General features: G+C 34.1%; 1 protein-coding gene and 2 non-coding genes across 3 annotated transcripts; all 3 read left to right on the forward strand.

Annotated features, from left to right (window-relative positions):
- Positions 1-7,765: 7,765 nt before the first annotated feature.
- LOC123552457 (peptidase M20 domain-containing protein 2-like) lies at positions 7,766-16,704 on the forward strand. The gene is made up of 7 exons (XM_053541965.1): positions 7,766-8,123; positions 10,441-10,612; positions 11,274-11,422; positions 13,952-14,094; positions 14,301-14,455; positions 15,203-15,455; positions 15,814-16,704. The coding sequence occupies exons 1-7, from the start codon at positions 7,930-7,932 to the stop codon at positions 15,939-15,941; spliced, it is 1,194 nt and encodes a 397-aa protein (XP_053397940.1). The 5' UTR covers positions 7,766-7,929; the 3' UTR covers positions 15,942-16,704.
- A 498-nt stretch (positions 16,705-17,202) lies between these two features.
- On the forward strand, positions 17,203-17,273 carry Trnas-gcu (transfer RNA serine (anticodon GCU)). Its single transcript has one exon. It is a non-coding gene; the product is annotated as a tRNA-Gly (tRNA).
- Positions 17,274-17,663: 390 nt separating this feature from the next.
- On the forward strand, positions 17,664-17,734 carry Trnag-gcc (transfer RNA glycine (anticodon GCC)). The gene has a single exon. It is a non-coding gene; the product is annotated as a tRNA-Gly (tRNA).
- Positions 17,735-18,848: the final 1,114 nt, after the last annotated feature.

Genomic DNA, 18,848 nt, shown 5'->3' on the forward strand with positions numbered 1-18,848 from the left:
TAAATGTTTTGCAATCTTTTCTCCAAATGTTTTTGATTTAGTGTTATTTAAATTGGAAAGCATTTGCTTATCACATGTACCCTTTTTTACACCACTGTCATAGCAAAAATCATGGTCCATACATACTGCATCCAGTTCATTGACAGGGGGTCCATTATCTAGGGATTTCCTGCCCACAATAATTATATCCTGGAGTGTTAAACCTTTCTTAGGTAATAAAGGTAACATTGCTTTGTGAATATCTAAATTACCCCCTGTACTTTTAACAAACTTTGATTTCATTTTTCCACAAGATGAACAAGTAGCCCTTATCATTTTTCTCCCGTTTTTTGTTGTAACATAATGAGGATTTATATTATCAGTAAATCTTCTTTCTTTCAAACAATATATTTTATTCTGTAAACTCATCTATATCATATGTATTTAAAACTTTTTAGTTGGTTTTTACTGGGTTTAAAACCTGTGGGTTTTTAATTGTCCAGCATTGACCAGTCCGGACCAAAGACTAAATGTTTTTTTTGGTTAAACCAAAGGTTTTCATTCGGTTTAACTAAAGATTTAAAAGATTTTCAGGGTATTAAGGGTAGCAAGTGCAACCGAAGGTTCCAGCTTCGCAAGTTAGTATTTTAAGTTTAGGGCAAGGTTAAAGTCCACTTATAGAATAGGGCAAGGGGTCGGGGGGGGGGGGGTTAAAATGCCAAAAACGCTATATTTAATACTACTACTCTTCTTCTGTAGTATGTGACAGAATTATCAAATTTGGAACAAATGTTAATTAGGTGTACCTGAAGATTTTAGTTTATATTGTAAATAAGGCAGTTGCCCCAAAGTTATTTCCAAGACTGTCCAGAAATGTTGACAGGCAAAACTTTGTTATAAGATGTCTGTCAAAACGTATGGTCACTTAAAAGTTAAGGACTTATATCAGATACACTTACTAATTGTTCGTAAGTATAGAATCTTCCCGTTTATACTTTTTTTTTATATAAATGTGTGACATTTTAGATTTTCATTAACTTATAAGTATAACTTTATGACAACATTTGATCTTTTAGATCTGACATGTGATTCGCACTATTTATCCAAGTGCTGAATTTCAAAAATGTAATATTATTTTAAGAAGATTGACAGAATATATTATGTACTAAGTACATTGATTTTGTATTACGTTTCTGTATTGTATTTGTATATGCATAAACTGTGTTGCTTCTTTCAAATTTTCGTTTCACGTCAGCCATGCTAAAACGTTTATACATGAACATATATACATTTACTCAACTGAAGATGTAAGAACCAAGCCAACATGACCATATGCCTTTAAATTAGCGTTTTAGAGTGACAATAATCGCAAATACGTTGACTGTTTCAAAACTCTTATTTTTCTGTAGATCTATATTAACTAAAATGTACGCGAATCTTTTTAACGTCATTTATTTTTTTCGAAATCGGTACCTTAAAAGTAATAAAAACATGTTTGAAATGCAGAAAAACGCACGAAATGGCACCTTCGAAAAAAAAAATCCAGGGGAGCATGCCCCCGGGCCCCCGGGCCCCCTACCAAGTGCCTCCCTATTTTTTTACCTCTGGCTACGGGCCTGAGTACACGGATGTTTATATACGAGGGTAAGTTTTGCAATACATTATTTTATAACATTTAGAGCAAAGTTTATCATTGCTGGCTAACAGAAAATAATATTAGCCATAGACATCTGTAGTGTCCATCCTAAATACCTGACACAGGCGAAACAAGTCTTACGTGTTTGACCGATTATCAAATGCGTGAATGACAGTGTGTCTGTGTGTGCCGGGGTATGCATGTAATTAAGCTTTGTGCGTGCGCGCGTGTGTGCGTGTGTGAGGAATGACTATGTTTATGCGCGAGTATAAGTGTACGGAAATGAATGAGTGTGCATGAGCGAAAAACTGTAGCTCGGACAAACGTGATTTAACAAATAAATGGGTGAAAGAATAAGAAATTGTCAATGAATGAATGATTGAAAACTAGATGAGTGGATGTTTTTATCATGTGATGTATGATATATGATTGACAGGTACCTGAGAAATACAATAAAACAGATAAGATAGATTTTACACAGACACACACAGCTTATATGAAGTACAGATTTCCTTTACATATGTACATACATATGAATTTGGTACTTACACAACCTCATAACAGATATAACTTTGTCACATTTCTCTCATATTCGGCATTCCAAGGATTACTCATAGGCTCATCTACAGAGTATGCATGGTGTCATGTATTCAATGTCTTCAAGGGATGTGATTAGCATCTTTTTTTCCACTTTCAGTCTGTTTAACGAATATCTGGCCGTCAGTTGTCCAGTATAAATGCACGTGGCCATCCTGGCGCGCTGAGTTTAACTCCTGGACGATCGACTGTCTTCTCTTCGTCAGATCTTCTGAAATAAACACTTTGTAACTATTTGATTTTGTAGATTTAAGATTTTTCTTGCTCATATATACATTATTTTTTATTTTCCAATTACGAAATTTGCAAATACTTTGGCACTTTCCATCTTTCACTTTGCCAATAGTATGAGATCGGTCAATACCATTTATCGTTATCTTTGGTTAAACACGGATTTTATTGTTACACAGGTCAACAACGATCTCGTCTGTTAATTTATTTGCATCTGCCGGTACCCCATGGAATCTCAGTGAAGTACGGCGCCCGTACTGCTCTATCTCATCAATGTAACCGAAGGCTGACGAAACTTCATTGTCAGTTGATCTGAGTCTCGACCAATATTCTCTATTTTCAGATTTTAAACTTTCAATCTGTTTATTTTGATGCTCTATCTTCTGGCCTTGACTTTCAACTAATTGTAACTGGAATGTTTGTGATAACTACTAATACAAATGAAACATCTTAGATTCTTCTTTCGAAATAAATAATTTACAAAAGTCAGAAAAATTGACAACTCAAAACCAACTAATAGCTTGCCGAAAAGTAAACCTGTCTCAAAATATTTTAGAATGAACAAAAGTTTACTAAATAAAATCATAATTCAAAAATTATACAAAAATCTAACAAATAAACATCTTACCTCGATCGAGCAAATTTCATTTCTACAAAAAAATAGAATAGAATAACATTCTGTCAGTCGGTAATGTGGTGTGCGCTAAGCATATCTGGTGTAGTAAATTTGTATGGTTATGTCCCGCCAAATATTGAAATTTGCACGGGCGACACGACATAGGCGTGAACTCGGACTATTTCCGCGGGAAAGTATATTTGACAATTTAAGGCGCGTTATAGTGGTTTTGGAGATAAACACATAAATTTCTGAAGTTTAAAAATATTAACTTCTTTATTACTGAACTGAATTAAATGAAATTTACATGGAAATCTAAGTTATCAAATGCAGAAAAACATAAAAGGTATTTATGCGAAAAATCTTATAACTTCCTCAATAACTCAAAAATTTACAAAAAGATGATGCAATACCTGTCTTTATATTACAGATAATTTGAGGCCCGTATGTCAGTTTGTGACAAAGTAGGTTATATGTTTTTTGTTTGTTTACAAAACTATCGTGAAGCCTTTAACTTTTTAAAACGTTAGTCACGCAATAAGAAATACAACTGAAAGAAATTACATGTAATAAATAATTTTTCATTGATAGATTGTTTTTTATGGAATATTTAATTTACGTTGTTTTTAAATTATCTAACAAAAGCAATGATATTTTTATCCTGCTATGCCATAGAAACATTTTAAGTTGGCTCAAAATTTAACTACACTGTATTGGTAATGGTCTTAAAATGAACGAAATACATGTAGTATCATTGCATATCTCAGTTTCATTCCATTTCCATGAGAGAAATTTTATAAATTTACTCATATTAACAAGAAAGATATTACAAGAATATTGAGGGGGCATGGTGATGGGGTTAATCTTTATGCATTGTATATGATTATTCATATAAGTATCTAAGTATAAGTATAAGTATCGTTTCAATCGTCTGACTAATTGTTTACGATATTTGATAAACAGTCTTGACTACTGTTTTTTCTGATAATTTTAGGGACGATTTTTGTTAAAGTCATACGTATCCCTTCAGAATTTTTATTGCACCTATGATATCTGTAAAACATTGTAGTTAAAATTTGAAAATTATAGAGGAATTCTTTGAATTGAATACTATAAGAATATTTCACCAGTTGAAGGTACGGATGGAAATATCTGGCTCGGGAGTAACTGTTTATGCGATAACGAGGCTCTGCCGAGTTACCGCAAAACAGTTACCCGAGAGCCAGATATTTCCATAAGCACCTTCAACTAGTGATAGATTGTTTTATTATTTTTCTTACATGCCGTATTTCTAAATTAATAGAAGGAAATAAGTTTCTTTTCAGCACTATTTTATTATAGTAGAATGTGAATTTACGCATTCATTCCTAAATTACCGCACGTGATTCATCTTACACCTCGAGGTGTACGATGTGTTTTCCAGCCCCGGCAAAATTACGAGAAAATCCTGCCCGGCATGCATAAAATTGATGTTTTCACACCGCCTGACGTACAAAATTAATGTTATTATTATACATTATTTATTTAGTTTATTTATACTTGTCCATTGCTTGCTTACTTTCCATTTTTAAATATCACTTTTAGAAAGAATGGACAACTAATGGTTAATAATGGATATTTGTAGCGAAAGAGCGGTATCGTACAATAAATTATCATAATGGACAAAACTAAAAAGGGGTACATCAAAACTGTGACAGGAATGGTCTAGTTACCTGGATAGATCACTTACCCGACTTTATCTTGGAGTTGTTTTGTACGAGTACAGTTATTTTGTATACTTGAATGTTGTCGTTACTCTGATGGCCCATGTACCCGATTTACCCGCATTTATCTTGGAGTTGTTTCTCTTCGGATAGAATTGCTTTGTGTACCGATGTGGTGTTCTACTTACCGGCATTTATCCTCTCCATAATCCTAGTATAGTAGTATACTGAAATTGTCTCGTTACCTGGATGGTCTAAGTACCCGCATTTATTCTGCAGTTGTTTAGAGCCTTTTTGTCTACTACTGAAGTCGCAGAGTTCGCGATCATCAGAATTTAAATGCTTCACCTTACTAGTATTCACCAAATACGAATACATAACGAAAAACAAAGTGAAATAATTTTATAGCAGAATAAATGTGGGTTATATTTCATCAAGATTATTTTAATGTATCGCCCAAGTTTATGATAAAGTCTTTATCTGACGTTATAAATTGTTACCGATCATCTTACTATAAGTAGATAAAGCGAGTTGTTATTTAATTCTTGTTTGTCTGCTTGTGTACGGAAGTTATAGGACAGTATTACTTATTATCTGCAAGGTAAAATAAAGCTTTGTAACAATAAAGTGTGATTCTCGTTGATGCAACTATTTTAGTTTAATATATGATTTAAGGAGGTAGGTTACCTTCATATTTGTATGTGCGCATGTCCAACCGGAAGCTAACGTGACGATTTACGACGGCGTTTACGACAAACTAAATGTGTCTGTATATTCATTCTTCTGAAAATTAATCATGAACCTGTCTTCGATCTGATGCTTTATGGTTTAATAATGCAGAAATAATGAATAAATTGCCGCAGAAACGCTTCAAAACAATGTTGCCTTAAAATGACGTCATTGACGTCATGACGTTACGTGCCAGTTACCGCGCAAAAGTAATATCTTTTATCTTGAAAGTACGTAATTCTGTGCATTTTCTTTACTTTAACTATTTTCAAATAACCATTATTTGCTGAAATATTTTTTATGAGTCTTTTGCCCTAAATAATAATCAATATTTTGCTTCTTTTATGTAGATATATTGAATGTTATGCGGAATGTAAGAAAATGGATGATGATAAGCAATGTTATTTGGAATATAGTTGGGTGAAAGGTTACTTGTTACGGCCATTTTCAAATAAAAAATCTAGCAGTTTGATTTCTAATACCTATTTTTCAGGTTCCGTTGATAATTTGTTACTTATGTTCTAAAACTAAGATCTAAAATTGTTGCAATTTCAGTAGAAAATTGTGGTTTCTTGAATTTAATTGATGTTACCATGGAAACGAAGCCCGTGACCTATGTATCTAAATGTAAAATTTAAAAGCGTTGACACTGGTCTATTTAAGAAACACAGCTTCGGCTTTTTATTTTCATTTCAACAATATCCATGAGAATAAAAGCAGCATGCTGAACGATTTTTCCATGAAAAATTCCAGACGAGGGGTACTGCTGTAAGTATTCTAAGCTGTGAAATTTGTTTGAATAAATGCAAATAACACGAAAATATAACTTACGTTAGAAATAATATGTTTTAAAGCTACATCAACTAGAAAGATAATCTTAATCAATACTTTTTATAAAAAATTAGGACAAAAAGCAAGATATAAGCTATTTTAAACATCTCTGTTGCCATGGTTACTTTAAACTTTAAGAAAAATAGGGTACCATGTAAAGTGCTTAGTATTTTGCTAATAATATTACCCAAATATTCCATGTTGGTCATTAACAGAATGGCACTGAGGCCGTCGAAAACCCCTATTTTTATACATAGTTGTTTAAAAATGAGAGAAAATGCGTTACCATGGAAACACGAGCCCCGCGACATATACATTTTAAGCTTATATTAGAAAGCTAACGTGCATATTAGTAAAATTATCAATTATGCAGACTTCTACGGATATCGATGAAACAAAAATACACTGAAAAGTGTTAAATATCCGTATTTTCCTTCTTCTTTCAATATGAAATACCTTTGGAGGGTCATGTTCTTCAAACCTGGATAAAAATTTAACTTGAAGGGACAGAGACAAACGAAATTGAGATTGTAGCAGTTAAAACTTCATATTACACGAAATACAAAAGAATGCTGCGGTTCAACTAATTTGAATTTACCCTTGTAACAAGGTAACCTACCTCCTTAAAAGAACAAATATATATCAAAATGAACTTCACTTATCCTCTTTTACTTAAAACCTGTAAAACTGTAACTTCAGCACTATATTTTGACAGTGTTTGACAGAATTTTGAGGTACGGAGAAAGCTTATCTACTAGAAGTAAATGTTTCTTCTAAAGAACCATTTATCTATCTGTTAAATTTTGACGCTTGTTAATTTCCTGCCTAATAAATTTTGCAGTTTAGCTTTATACATACAATTCCGATAACCATGTTGTATTGAAGCATGATTTCTTATTCTTATACTGAATAAATTTGACAACGTCATAATTGAGCCGTGCCATGAGAAAACCAACATAGTGGCTTTGCGACCAGCATGGATTCAAACCAGCCTGCGCATCCGCGCAGTCTGGTCAGGATCCATGCTGTTCGCTTTCAAAGCCGATTGCAATTAGAGAAATCATTAGCGAACAGCATCGATCCTGACCAGACTGCGCGGATGCGCAAGCTGGTCCGGATCCATGATGGTCGCTAACGCACTATGTTGGTTTTCACATAGCACGGCTCATATTTCTATCATACCGCGTTTTATTTGCACTTTATGCAACTGTCTTTATACACAAACTATATTAACTTTTGGGTCAGGGTTGTGTATGTAAATGTGTCTCATTAGTAGATTTATCGCATAGTAGAACGTGATTTGAATGACTCTCCGATTGATAAATGAAGTCTAAAGTAAGTACATCTGTGAATTCGCATTTTTAAGACATTATATCTGACCGATATTAAGGTGGAATGCTTTGAGATATTCTTCAAATGTCAAACTTCACTATATTAATTGGTTAATTTGAGAGTACTATAAAGTTTATAGCGCATTTGGAAACGTTTCTGAAACGGAAACCGTATATTGCCTACATCAATTAAATAACAATTAGTTTTGACTTTCCGTTTGCACTTGCTAAAACCTTATATCATTTCTTAGTGTCTTCACTTAGACATCAGAAAGAATGACAGATCTAAAGCAAAAGGCAAACGAAGCAATAGACACTATCATAAAAGATTTGGAGACAGTCAGCAAAGACATCTGGGAAAATCCTGAGGAGAATTATGAAGAATTCAAAGCACATGCAAATATCACAGACTTTCTTGAGAAACATGGATTCGAAGTTGAAAGAAATTACATAACAAAAACGGGGTTTAGGTAATGCATTTATGTCGTTTATGTATAGTCATTTATGTTATATCTAGTTAAATTGTGCTTGATCAGTCTGCAGTTCGTGCTTGGTAATAAACATCTGTTGAATGTGCGACCCACACGCAACTGAAATAAAAAAGAGTCTATTGAAATTGTTTTCAATCACCATAATTGCATTTACTCTAGGCATAACGATATGTGTGCATTTTCTGTTTGTTAAAGGTTTCAGCAATTACGTTCACTAATATAACTTCTTTAAAAAAATTGCTGATATATTTCTTGCTATGACAGATATTTTGTCATGTCGATTTTTAAATTGTGTCGAAAATTGTTCATGGTTTCTTTAATTTGCGAAGCTTACACCAGTAAGTGAGATATTGTACAAAGCAATGTGTATAACTTTGCGAAAGACCGATGCTGCCAAAAATTAAGGTTCGTTTTTCAACCAAGATTACTTTACCAAAAAGTATTTAAAAATGAAGACGCGAAGACAATTTTTTCTTATCATGGCAAGAAGTGCACCCGTAGATTTATTAATTTGTATATTGCATATTTCATTCACAACAAGAACGACAGAGCATCGGTGATAGCAGTTCGCTGTACATAAATTCAAAATGTTGAGATACTAACACAGAATTTGGAGATACATTACTCGACATTGTGTGTTACCATTTCGAAATTTCGAGATACTAAGTCAAAATTTCGAGCCGCTATTTACCATAGTATACGTTAATATATAGGTCCTGACCACGATTACATACCTTATGATGACCTCCGGTTGCCCTACTGGGTCTTGTATGATGACCAGGCAGCGTTTGCTGTTAAAACATATCAATGTTTTAATAAAGATTGAGTCTGGAAAACTTTGATCTCACATGGAAAAAATGTAGCCATTCTCTACATGAACGTGTAGTTAAGTTTCCGCCCAAGATCAGGAACCTGGGAAGCTCTAGATTAGACAGAAGTTAACTTTAAATGTTTCATATTTTGACTATATCAGGTAGGTTTAGGAGTATCAACGGAATATACAATATATGTATATGTAAGTATGTATCGGACAATGTTTGAAATCTGAAGTAACTCAAGAGGTAACGATAGGTCATACATTCGTGTATGGTAGTGTATGCTGAGGTCCCTGCATGATGGGTACAATGTATACATGTATAGGTAGAAGTAGCCGATTAACATTTTTTACATTTGACTTGTGGACAAAACGGACAAAAGTTCAAACATTGCTGATTAAAAACGAATGATGCTAAGTTGAAATTTCGAGTTAATTACTCGGTATTTATAATTATGTAACTCGAAATTTTGACAAGTTGGTAGCTCGGAGTTAGTTAGAAATCTCAAAATTTCCAAGTAGCGTAATTCAACATTTCTAGAGAGACGAAATTTCGCGTTAGTTACTCACTCGAAATCTATGAGCAAATCTGTCGAAATCTCGAGTTAGTAAAGTTAGCTCGAAATTTCGAGCAAAAATTAATAAACGTACCTAATGTTCTTTCGTATTTTAGTCATTATTGTTATCTCCAACTCTTCTCATAAAAGTTGTCTCTGTAAAGATTACTTTACCAAAACTTGTTGACAGAATAAAAAAAAATGACAATACAAACAAAAATGTCATGACAGGAAATATACCAGTATTTTTGTTAACAAGTTTCATGTTATATCAAAAGGTGGAAAACCAATATTTTATGCAAGCAACAAATTAAAGTTGAGAATTTAGCGGAGGCCCTTTAACGCTACCGTACCCTACTAAATCTTACCTGTAGTGTTTTAAGTGTTTACCACAGTACCAATAAACTTAAACCATGTATTAATACACATTTCTTAATGGATGCTTCACACAAAATTTACTCGTTAAACAGATTTAAGGCAAACCATATGTTTACTTATGCAAATATAAGAATTTTTATTCGCATGTTGTTTTGATCTTATCTAATCCAAGATGTTATTTGAATGCATTGAGTTGTAACTTGTAACAATTTGTTTTAACATAACCTAAATAGCCTTTATCCCTATAACAAACTTCACAGTCTTTCACAGTCATAATTTTACATGAAATTAAACCAGGAATGTGTACACAATTACGGCAATTAAGTCAACAGCATTATTACTGCTAGAATGAAGATCTTTTAGAAACACAGAATGCAACCCTGTGGTAATGCTATATACGCAGTACTCTGCACCAGCCCGCCCCGCTCAACCTCACCAGGTTGATTGGAACTCGATAACAGAATACCATCGCATCCAAAGCGATATTCAATAACTTTTTTGTTTGGATATTTGTCCACCACTAAAATAGTACAATTTTGTATTTTAGATCGGTATTTGGCGACAGTACAGACGGTCCACATATCGTAGTGATATGCGAGTACGACGCCTTACCTGTAATTGGACATGCTTGTGGACATAACTTGATCACAGAGGTTGGCTTAGCAGCTGGTATAGGTATCAGAGCCGCTCTAAATAGCAGCGAGAAATCGCTGGGCAAGGTAGGATATTCAACTAGTATAGGTATCAGGCTGATCCGATCTTAACAGCAGCAAGAAACCAGAGGCTAACATATGTCGTATCGCCGATATATGTATCTGAGCCACTCTAAATGACATCAAGAAACCATTGGTTAGGCTAGGTATGCAATACAGTTGGTAAAGGTATCAGTTTCGCCTTAAATTGCAGCGAGAAACCGCTTAGCTTAGCAAGGTGGGTCATACAGCGGGTAAAAATATACGAACCGCCTTAAATAGCAGCGAGAAACCGTTTGGCGATTTAAAAGTTAAAGATGGGATGTTTGTCAAATGTGTGTATGGGTTTAATTTTGCGTCGCGGCAAGGAAAGATATTGACAAATATGTTCGAGTTACTAAACTAGCATAGTCCAATGTTTGTAAATTCTACACTTCGTCCGCTGAAAACGAAACTGTAAAGAGAGTGATGTATTATGCAGAGCAATACTTAAAACTTCAGGGTAAGGAACTGTTTAATACAAATTAATCTGATGAGACAGTTTTGTGTAAATGAGAACCTGATTTATGTGAATTTAAACCAGTTTTGTATAAATGTGAACCAGTTTTATGTATTTGTGAACCGTTTTATGTGAATGAGACCAAATATATATTACATTTAACTGATATATGCACATGCTTAACTTCAGCTCACGATTCTTGGAACCCCTGCAGAAGAAGGCGGTGGTGGTAAAATTGACATGATAGAGGCAGGAGTGTTCAAGGACGTCGACGTTGCACTGATGGCACATCCGGCTCCATTCAACCAGGATGCGTTTCATGCTCTTGCTATTGACCAGTACGTGCAACATGTTATTGTATCTTTAAAGTTACATTCCATGGCTTTGCAAGCACTTATATTTCAGACTATGAAAAATGCAGTTGTAATATCTGAAGTTCATTTTTTTCTTTGTTAATGCTTATTTTTCATGAAGGACCGGAACCAGTTTTTAGAACGTGAAATTGAAAGTACAGTGTTTTCGTAGTTTTTCCCGTAAGTCAAAAAATATCTCGGATATAGAAATCAACAAAGACGGCCGCAAGCAGTATTTCATAGAATTCAGTAAAATAATGTATATTTTGGTTTTCAAAGCATTAATTGTTTTCCTGTTTCGGTATCTAACGGTCTAAAATCATGACATTGTTTACATCCGGCAAAAGATTTCTACCCATGTGCACAGGTTATCTAATAGATGCTATTTTCATAATTGCTAATGTCGAGGACAACATTTAGTGGTTTCGTGGTATTTTCCCATCGAAAACTTTAAAAGTACGCCGATTTTCTTCCTGTACGAAAATAGGACATGTTTTACAGCTGTAAAACGTCTGTAAAAGACCTGTATTTTGGAATTACAGCCGTAAAAGACCTGTAAGTGAAAAATTACCAGAAATACAGTTGAAATTTACAGGTGTAAAACATGCAGGTCTCAAAAATACAGCTGTAAAATTAGTTGAAAGTAAAATGGCCATGTCTAAAAATTACAGCTGTAACTTGTTTGGAGAGAAACATGAGTATTGTCAGCCATCTTTAATGCATTTTGGCGGGATATACATTTTGTAAACTTTGCAAACGCAAGACCTTCCGGCAACAAATTGTCTGTTCGACTGAATAGGTGTAATAATCACTGTAACTGAGCCGAGGGGACCACCAAATGAGTTCGAGAGTTCGAATTTTTGAAGTTCGAGCGATCCGAGGTAGAACTATATAGAATAAAGAAGGAATAAATTCGGGACCGGGCGAAGAGTTTGAGCGATCCCGGGTGTTCGAAAGATTCGAGTTCGAGCAATTGAAGTTAAACTGTGACTGAAATTCACAGAGACACCACATCATCTAAAATTTGGAATATTGGAATTTTAACTGTTGTGGAGTAAGTGCAAATGTTTAATCATATAATATAGTTGTAAAAGGACATGTTTAAGTACATATATCAACTTTTTACACTATATTTGAAGCTGATAAGTTTAAAAGTCATAATGACAAGATTGTCATATGTTTTCATGACCAAGAAAGTTTTATAAGATCTGATGCATAGTTTCTACCTTGTTTCATACTCTTGAATTTTGCAATTGCTATACTGTAAACAGAATACATTTTGTTCTTTAGTTACTATATTATTTATTTTGCCATTTTTGTAGTAACTGCTACCCTTTTTAGAGAATTATAATTCATCCTAAAAATGTTTGTACCTCTGCTTTCGTCCCTTGAAATAATGCACCCTCAATTTTCAACACCGGTAATATTTCTACAGCTGTAACATTTAGGCATTCGACCTGTTTACAGTCGTTTTACAGCTGTAAATTGAAATCTACAGCTGTAAAATCAATGTTATATAAAGTCTACAGGTGTAAATCTGAAATAATCGGGACTGTAATTTTGAACAAAAATACAGGTCTTTTACAGCTGTAAAATTTCGTATAGGTTGCTTCAATATTGAAAACAATTTTGACCCACATAAATGTAGAAAAAGTTTTCTGTAATGAAATTTAACTGTTCTTTAGTAAGTGACTTTTGAGGGACTGACCTCAAGAATTTGGCTTAAAATAATATTTCGTTAAAGTTGAAGTTTGATCATATTATTGTTTCTTAACTTATCTTAAAAATTGTTGAATCAAGGAAAGAGACATGCCCGGGTCGGCAATCGGCAATACATTTTCTCGCGCTCTTGGCTAATACACCACGGAGGAGTACGTACTTGACGGTCGTTCAATATCAAGATTTATAACTAAGGCAGTTTACCTCCTGTACCCCGGTACAAACGATTTTCAATTTTGAAAGAAAATAATAGTAAAAGCAACTAAATTTTATGTGTTTCCATAACATATATTCTGAGATATATAGGCGTTATTTCCTGATTTCTAAAAACACATTTTTGTTGTTGTTGTCCTACGATCTAGAGTTCAGTGTATTTAAGCATGAAGCTCATTGGCACCTTTACACATCTTCCTTGATGTACATCGCCTTGCGGCTGATAAATTTATGAAAAAAAATAATACTTAAAACGAATTAAGCACGTATAAATTTTCAAAATGTTAACTTGCGAATGTTATAGACATTTAGCGTATTTATATTCAATAACCAAATAATCTCATTTAACTTTATTGCATCCCCGTCGTGCTGTTGACTGATCAAGTCAGAATTCAAGTTAGGAAATGTGACAAATTCTGTATTTATTTAAAGTACTGTTATGTTTATGTTAAAAAATCAGACGAAATACTTGAGACGTAAATTTAGAACTAATGGGTAAAACCTAAGGTATTACTGAAAGGAAGGAGGAATCTATCTTATAATTATCCATAATTTTCGTTATAAAAAGTCTTTGAATTTCAGAGTTACTGTCAAATACCATGGACACGCCGCTCATGCTAGTGCATTCCCCTGGAACGGAGTTAACGCCCTTGATGCTGCTGTGTTATGTTACCAGAATGTATCTTGCCATAGACAACAGTTTAAACCAACATGGAGAGTTCACGGTTATATCTAATGATTTTCTATGTTCTCTCATTTTGGTAAACATAAATTCAAAGCTGACAGATAATAACGTTTTTGGTTATGCTTTTCTTTTAATACGAATGCTGATGTTTTCTATACATTTAAAGATGAAACATGGCAGTGTTGTAGTGATTTAAATCCAGGGAAAATAAGTGATATAAATCTACATGTGAAAAATACATTTTAGGTGTTATCAAGAACGGTGGAACGAAACCAAATATTATACCTGATCTAACAGAATTAGAGTTTTATGCACGAACCCCGAGTAAAGAGGAGCTAAGTGTGTTGATGGAAAAACTAGACTTCTGCTTTAAAAGTGCTGCAACAGCTACAGGGTGCACAGTTGAGTATCTAGTCAAGTTCTCAGTCCCATTTTAAACTCTAGTGTTATGATTTAGGTGAATGATTTATAGCCTTACGAGTAATTATACATAGATTGGTTTGATAAGTTCTATAATTATTTTGAGGTTAGGGCTTCGATAAAATGTTGAGTAGACTTTAAAAAGCGCCGTACAGAATCATAGTCTTGCTTTATATCTGACGTAAGATGTGTTGTTGTGTGTTTTGGGTGTGCGCGGAGATAAAGATCAACCATAAAATCATGCAAGAGTGTTCGATAATAAATAGGTGAGCAATTTTCATTTAATATTAGTCACTTTGCACCAACACAGTTTAAACCACTGAAGCGAGTGCAAATATCAGTACTTTATAACATTAATTCGCAGTCTTTCCGTTGACGGTTTTCACAAAATTATTACAATTTCAGATGTTCTAAAATCTTCTTGACATTTATTCAGAAATAATGAAATCGCGGTTATTAGCTACCAGAAATGACACTGAGAATAATAGCAGGCGTGATCTCGTCACAGAAAAGGTCATGTTGGATAGCAACCTTGTTTATGTTTTAGTTTGTAAATTGTCACCAACTGATGCTTCAATATTGATTTCGCATGAGGAGTGGCATTCTTTTTTTTTTTTTGCATTCCGCTGGCCTTTCGTGTTATGAGTACACTAAGAATAAATAATGAAGATTTTAACATGCTGAACATTGTTATATAAACTGATATTTAAAAAGATACTTTCTTCCAGGTTGAGATTTGCTGGTCAAGAAAACCTTACTACGATATGAAAAACAACAAAACTATGAGTGACGTGTATCACAGAAATGCTAAAGAATTGGGTGTTGACTTTGACAAACACGGAGTCGCCCATTACGCTGGCAATGTTCCTACAGGATCTACCGACATGGGAAACGTGTCGTATGAAGTACCAAGCATACACCCTATGTTTTATATTGGTACTGATGCGGTCAACCACACAAAAGGTTTTGCAGTCGCTTCAGGTAACAGTATACACAGTCAAATTATACTAAAATTTCCTGTCTTTTTTAGATAATCGCAAAACGTATAACACGAACTTCCTTAGACGTTTTACCGGCTTGCGTACAGTGCTATATAATAAATATGTGAAACAGCTTGCCACACTGTCTAAATAAAGGTTTCTACCTAACTGTAATACATACGGAGGAAAAAAATTATTTCCAGTTCTAAGTCTCATTAGAGCATAATTGCGGTCAATCTATATACGAAGACTATGCCTTCAAGTTTCAAAATTGGTCCTTAATAGAAGCCAGGCGGTCACTCTATTATCAATCAAATTCGAACTCAAATACTAAAGATCGGAAGATTGTATCGTTTCAGGTTCACCGGAAGCACAGTCGTATACGATTGCTGTCTCTAAGGCCATTGCAGCCACTGCCATTGAAATCCTTCAAGACTCAAAGTTACTTGCTCAAATAAAGGAGGAATTTGGAAAAGTCAAATCTTGAAGTCACCATTTTATATAATGTTTATATGATACAAATCGGCACCTTGTCTTGGCGGAACTATTATATTTGTCTTAAGCAGTAATGTCCAAAATGCAAAGGTTGATCAAGAAGTGATGTCACTGCGTCCATCCCGCATTCTTATCTTTATAATATCATAGAAATTATACTAAGATTTACGCGTTAGAAGATTATTTATCATTTTACAGTGTTGTTTCGTTTTAGATAAATAAAACTTACAATTTCACCACTCGCCACTTTTCGCCGCACGCAAAAATAGCGGGTTTCAAACCAAACAAAGGAAAGCACCATTTGACTTAGCACTAATGCACCTCAAAATGGTAAGGATGTGAAGTAATGTCTAACAGCAGTAAGCCGTGAAACTGTGATAACCTCGCTAGTTCAACTTTGCTAAGCAGTTAAGGCCTGTTATTGATATGATGCTAAAATATTTTTGCGTCAATAACGACAGTGACGTGCGGCGAACACCGTTACCAAGCATGCCGATCTCTTGATAAATAAGCAAAAATGTGATATTTTCAGAAAACATTACAAATTGATCAAAGTACTTAGGTAATGCGTTTTCTTCTCTTTTTGTCATTTTACACATTGTTATGGTTCTAATGACATTACCTCTGGATCAACCCTCATAATATAGAGAAAAATTATGTCTGTTGTTACGCAGTCATATAACAAGATATGTGTACTAATGTACTAATATATATATACTAGTAATTTAATAAAGAAATATTCAATAGAAATTTTATACATTGGTATTGTTGCAAAGCACGCAGTTTGTCTCTGTATCCCGGTCATCTAACAATCTGATTATCGCTAAAGGGCGTTCAAAATGTAATAATTCATTCGGTTGATCTGTCAGTATTTCCTTATTTTCTTGGCACTATATGTAGTAGTTCTAAATGGGCCGATATATTAAATGAAAGTATTACCATTCCAATTTAGTCTGTGCTTTCCTTATATGACAAAACCAGCATGAATGAAAGTTCTTTTTGAAATGATGTTTCATTGAAAACAGGAACCATCAGCAAGATACAAAAGATTCAAACATATCAAACGACAAATAAATAGCATGGAACTGAAAAACAGGGGAAAATACCATTATATTAATTGAATAAATACCAGCTTGTATTTTGAGCGCGAGTTCCCATACCCGCAATGCAAAAAAAAACTCAACTTCATCAAGTTGTCAACCAATCTTAAAAATTATGACAAAAAAGTAATAGAGCAACGCTTAAAGGTAACTGCATCGGTGGTTCAGTGGTAGAATGCTCGCCTGCCACGCGGGCGGTCCGGGTTTGATTCCCGGCCGATGCAAATTTTTAGAATACATATTCTGTCTTTTTCAATCCAAGCTTCATTAATTTTAACAAAATGGACCTGGAAATCACATTGATCAATTCTTGTGTGCAAAAATACTTTAACAACGCTGAACGCATCTAAGTTCTTTCTTAAATGCTGTTTTATTCAAAAGAGGAACCTTGGGATAACAAAATCAGCAAAATATCAAAGATTATAATATATGAAATGGCCAATAAATAGACTGAAAAACTGGGGGAAATACCATCATATTGATTGAATAAATACTAGCATGTACAGTATTTGAGCGCGAGTTGTCATACGCCGGAGGCAAAAACAATAAACTTCATAAAGCTGTCAACCAATCTTAAAAAATATGACAAAATGTGAAGGAGCAATCGATTAGCTGCATCGGTGGTTCAGTGGTAGAATGCTCGCCTGCCACGCGGGCGGCCCGGGTTCGATTCCCGGCCGATGCAAATTTTTAGATTTGTCTTTTTTTATCCATGCTTAATTAAGGTTTAGGAGTATATCACCAAAACACAGAAATATTTTATAAACGAATGACATCGTTACCAATATTTTACTTAACCATTACATGTTCTGCCGTACTGTCCCATACTGAAAATATTCTGAAAAAGTTGTCCCCCTTTGAAAATGTATGCCATTTGTAAAGAAATAAAAATAAACAATTGCTGAAAACTGTGTTCCACGTAATTATGTGAAATTTCAACACTCGCATGCGATTGCAAATGAATCAAAACTAACATGTGTAACAGTTCTTTGAAAATGGTGAATTTTTGAAGGCGTTTGACTGCCCGGAAGTGGGTCCCATTTAGACTCGTTTTTTCGGAATTTAATGTTGTTTTTGTAATGATAGCGTGTAAATTACTTATATTACTCTACAAAACAAGTGTCAGTATACTGATATAAGCATTGAATTCCGAAAAAAGAACTGTTTAAACAGGCCCAACTTCCAGACAGTCAAGCGCTTTTAAAAACTCACCATTTTCAAGGAACTGTTACACATGTTTGTTTTGATGCATTTGTAATATCGTGCGAGTGTTGAAATTTCACATAACTAGGTGGAACACAGTTTTCAGCGATTGTTTATTTTTATCTCTTTACAAATGGCATTCATTTTCAAAGGGGGACAACTTTTTCAGAATATTTTCAGTACGGGACAGTACGGCAGAACATGTAATGGTCAGGTAAAATATTGGTAACGATGTTGTTCGTTTATAAAATATTTCTGTGTTTTGGTGATATACTCCTAAACCTTAAGATGAACTCAGTTGGGCTGCAGGCCCAGATGGCATTAATAATCACATTCTTCATTAAGCATCTGATGAGCTTTCACGTCCTCTTTGTGATCTTTTCAATGCATCTTTACAAAGTAGCAAAGTCCCAAATACATGGAAAGAAGCTCATGTTTGTGCTGTTTTCAAAAAAGATGATGCTTCACTACCAAGTAACTACCGTCCAATTTCCCTTTTGAATACAATCGAAAGAAGTTTTTGAACGTCTTATTTTTAAATATATTTTCAATTATTTGAGAGATATTCAATACCTAACACCTGCCCATTCTGTTTT

The sequence above is a fragment of the Mercenaria mercenaria genome, chromosome 4, assembly GCF_021730395.1.
Source record: "Mercenaria mercenaria strain notata chromosome 4, MADL_Memer_1, whole genome shotgun sequence".
In the NCBI taxonomy this organism is placed as follows: domain Eukaryota; kingdom Metazoa; phylum Mollusca; class Bivalvia; order Venerida; family Veneridae; genus Mercenaria; species Mercenaria mercenaria.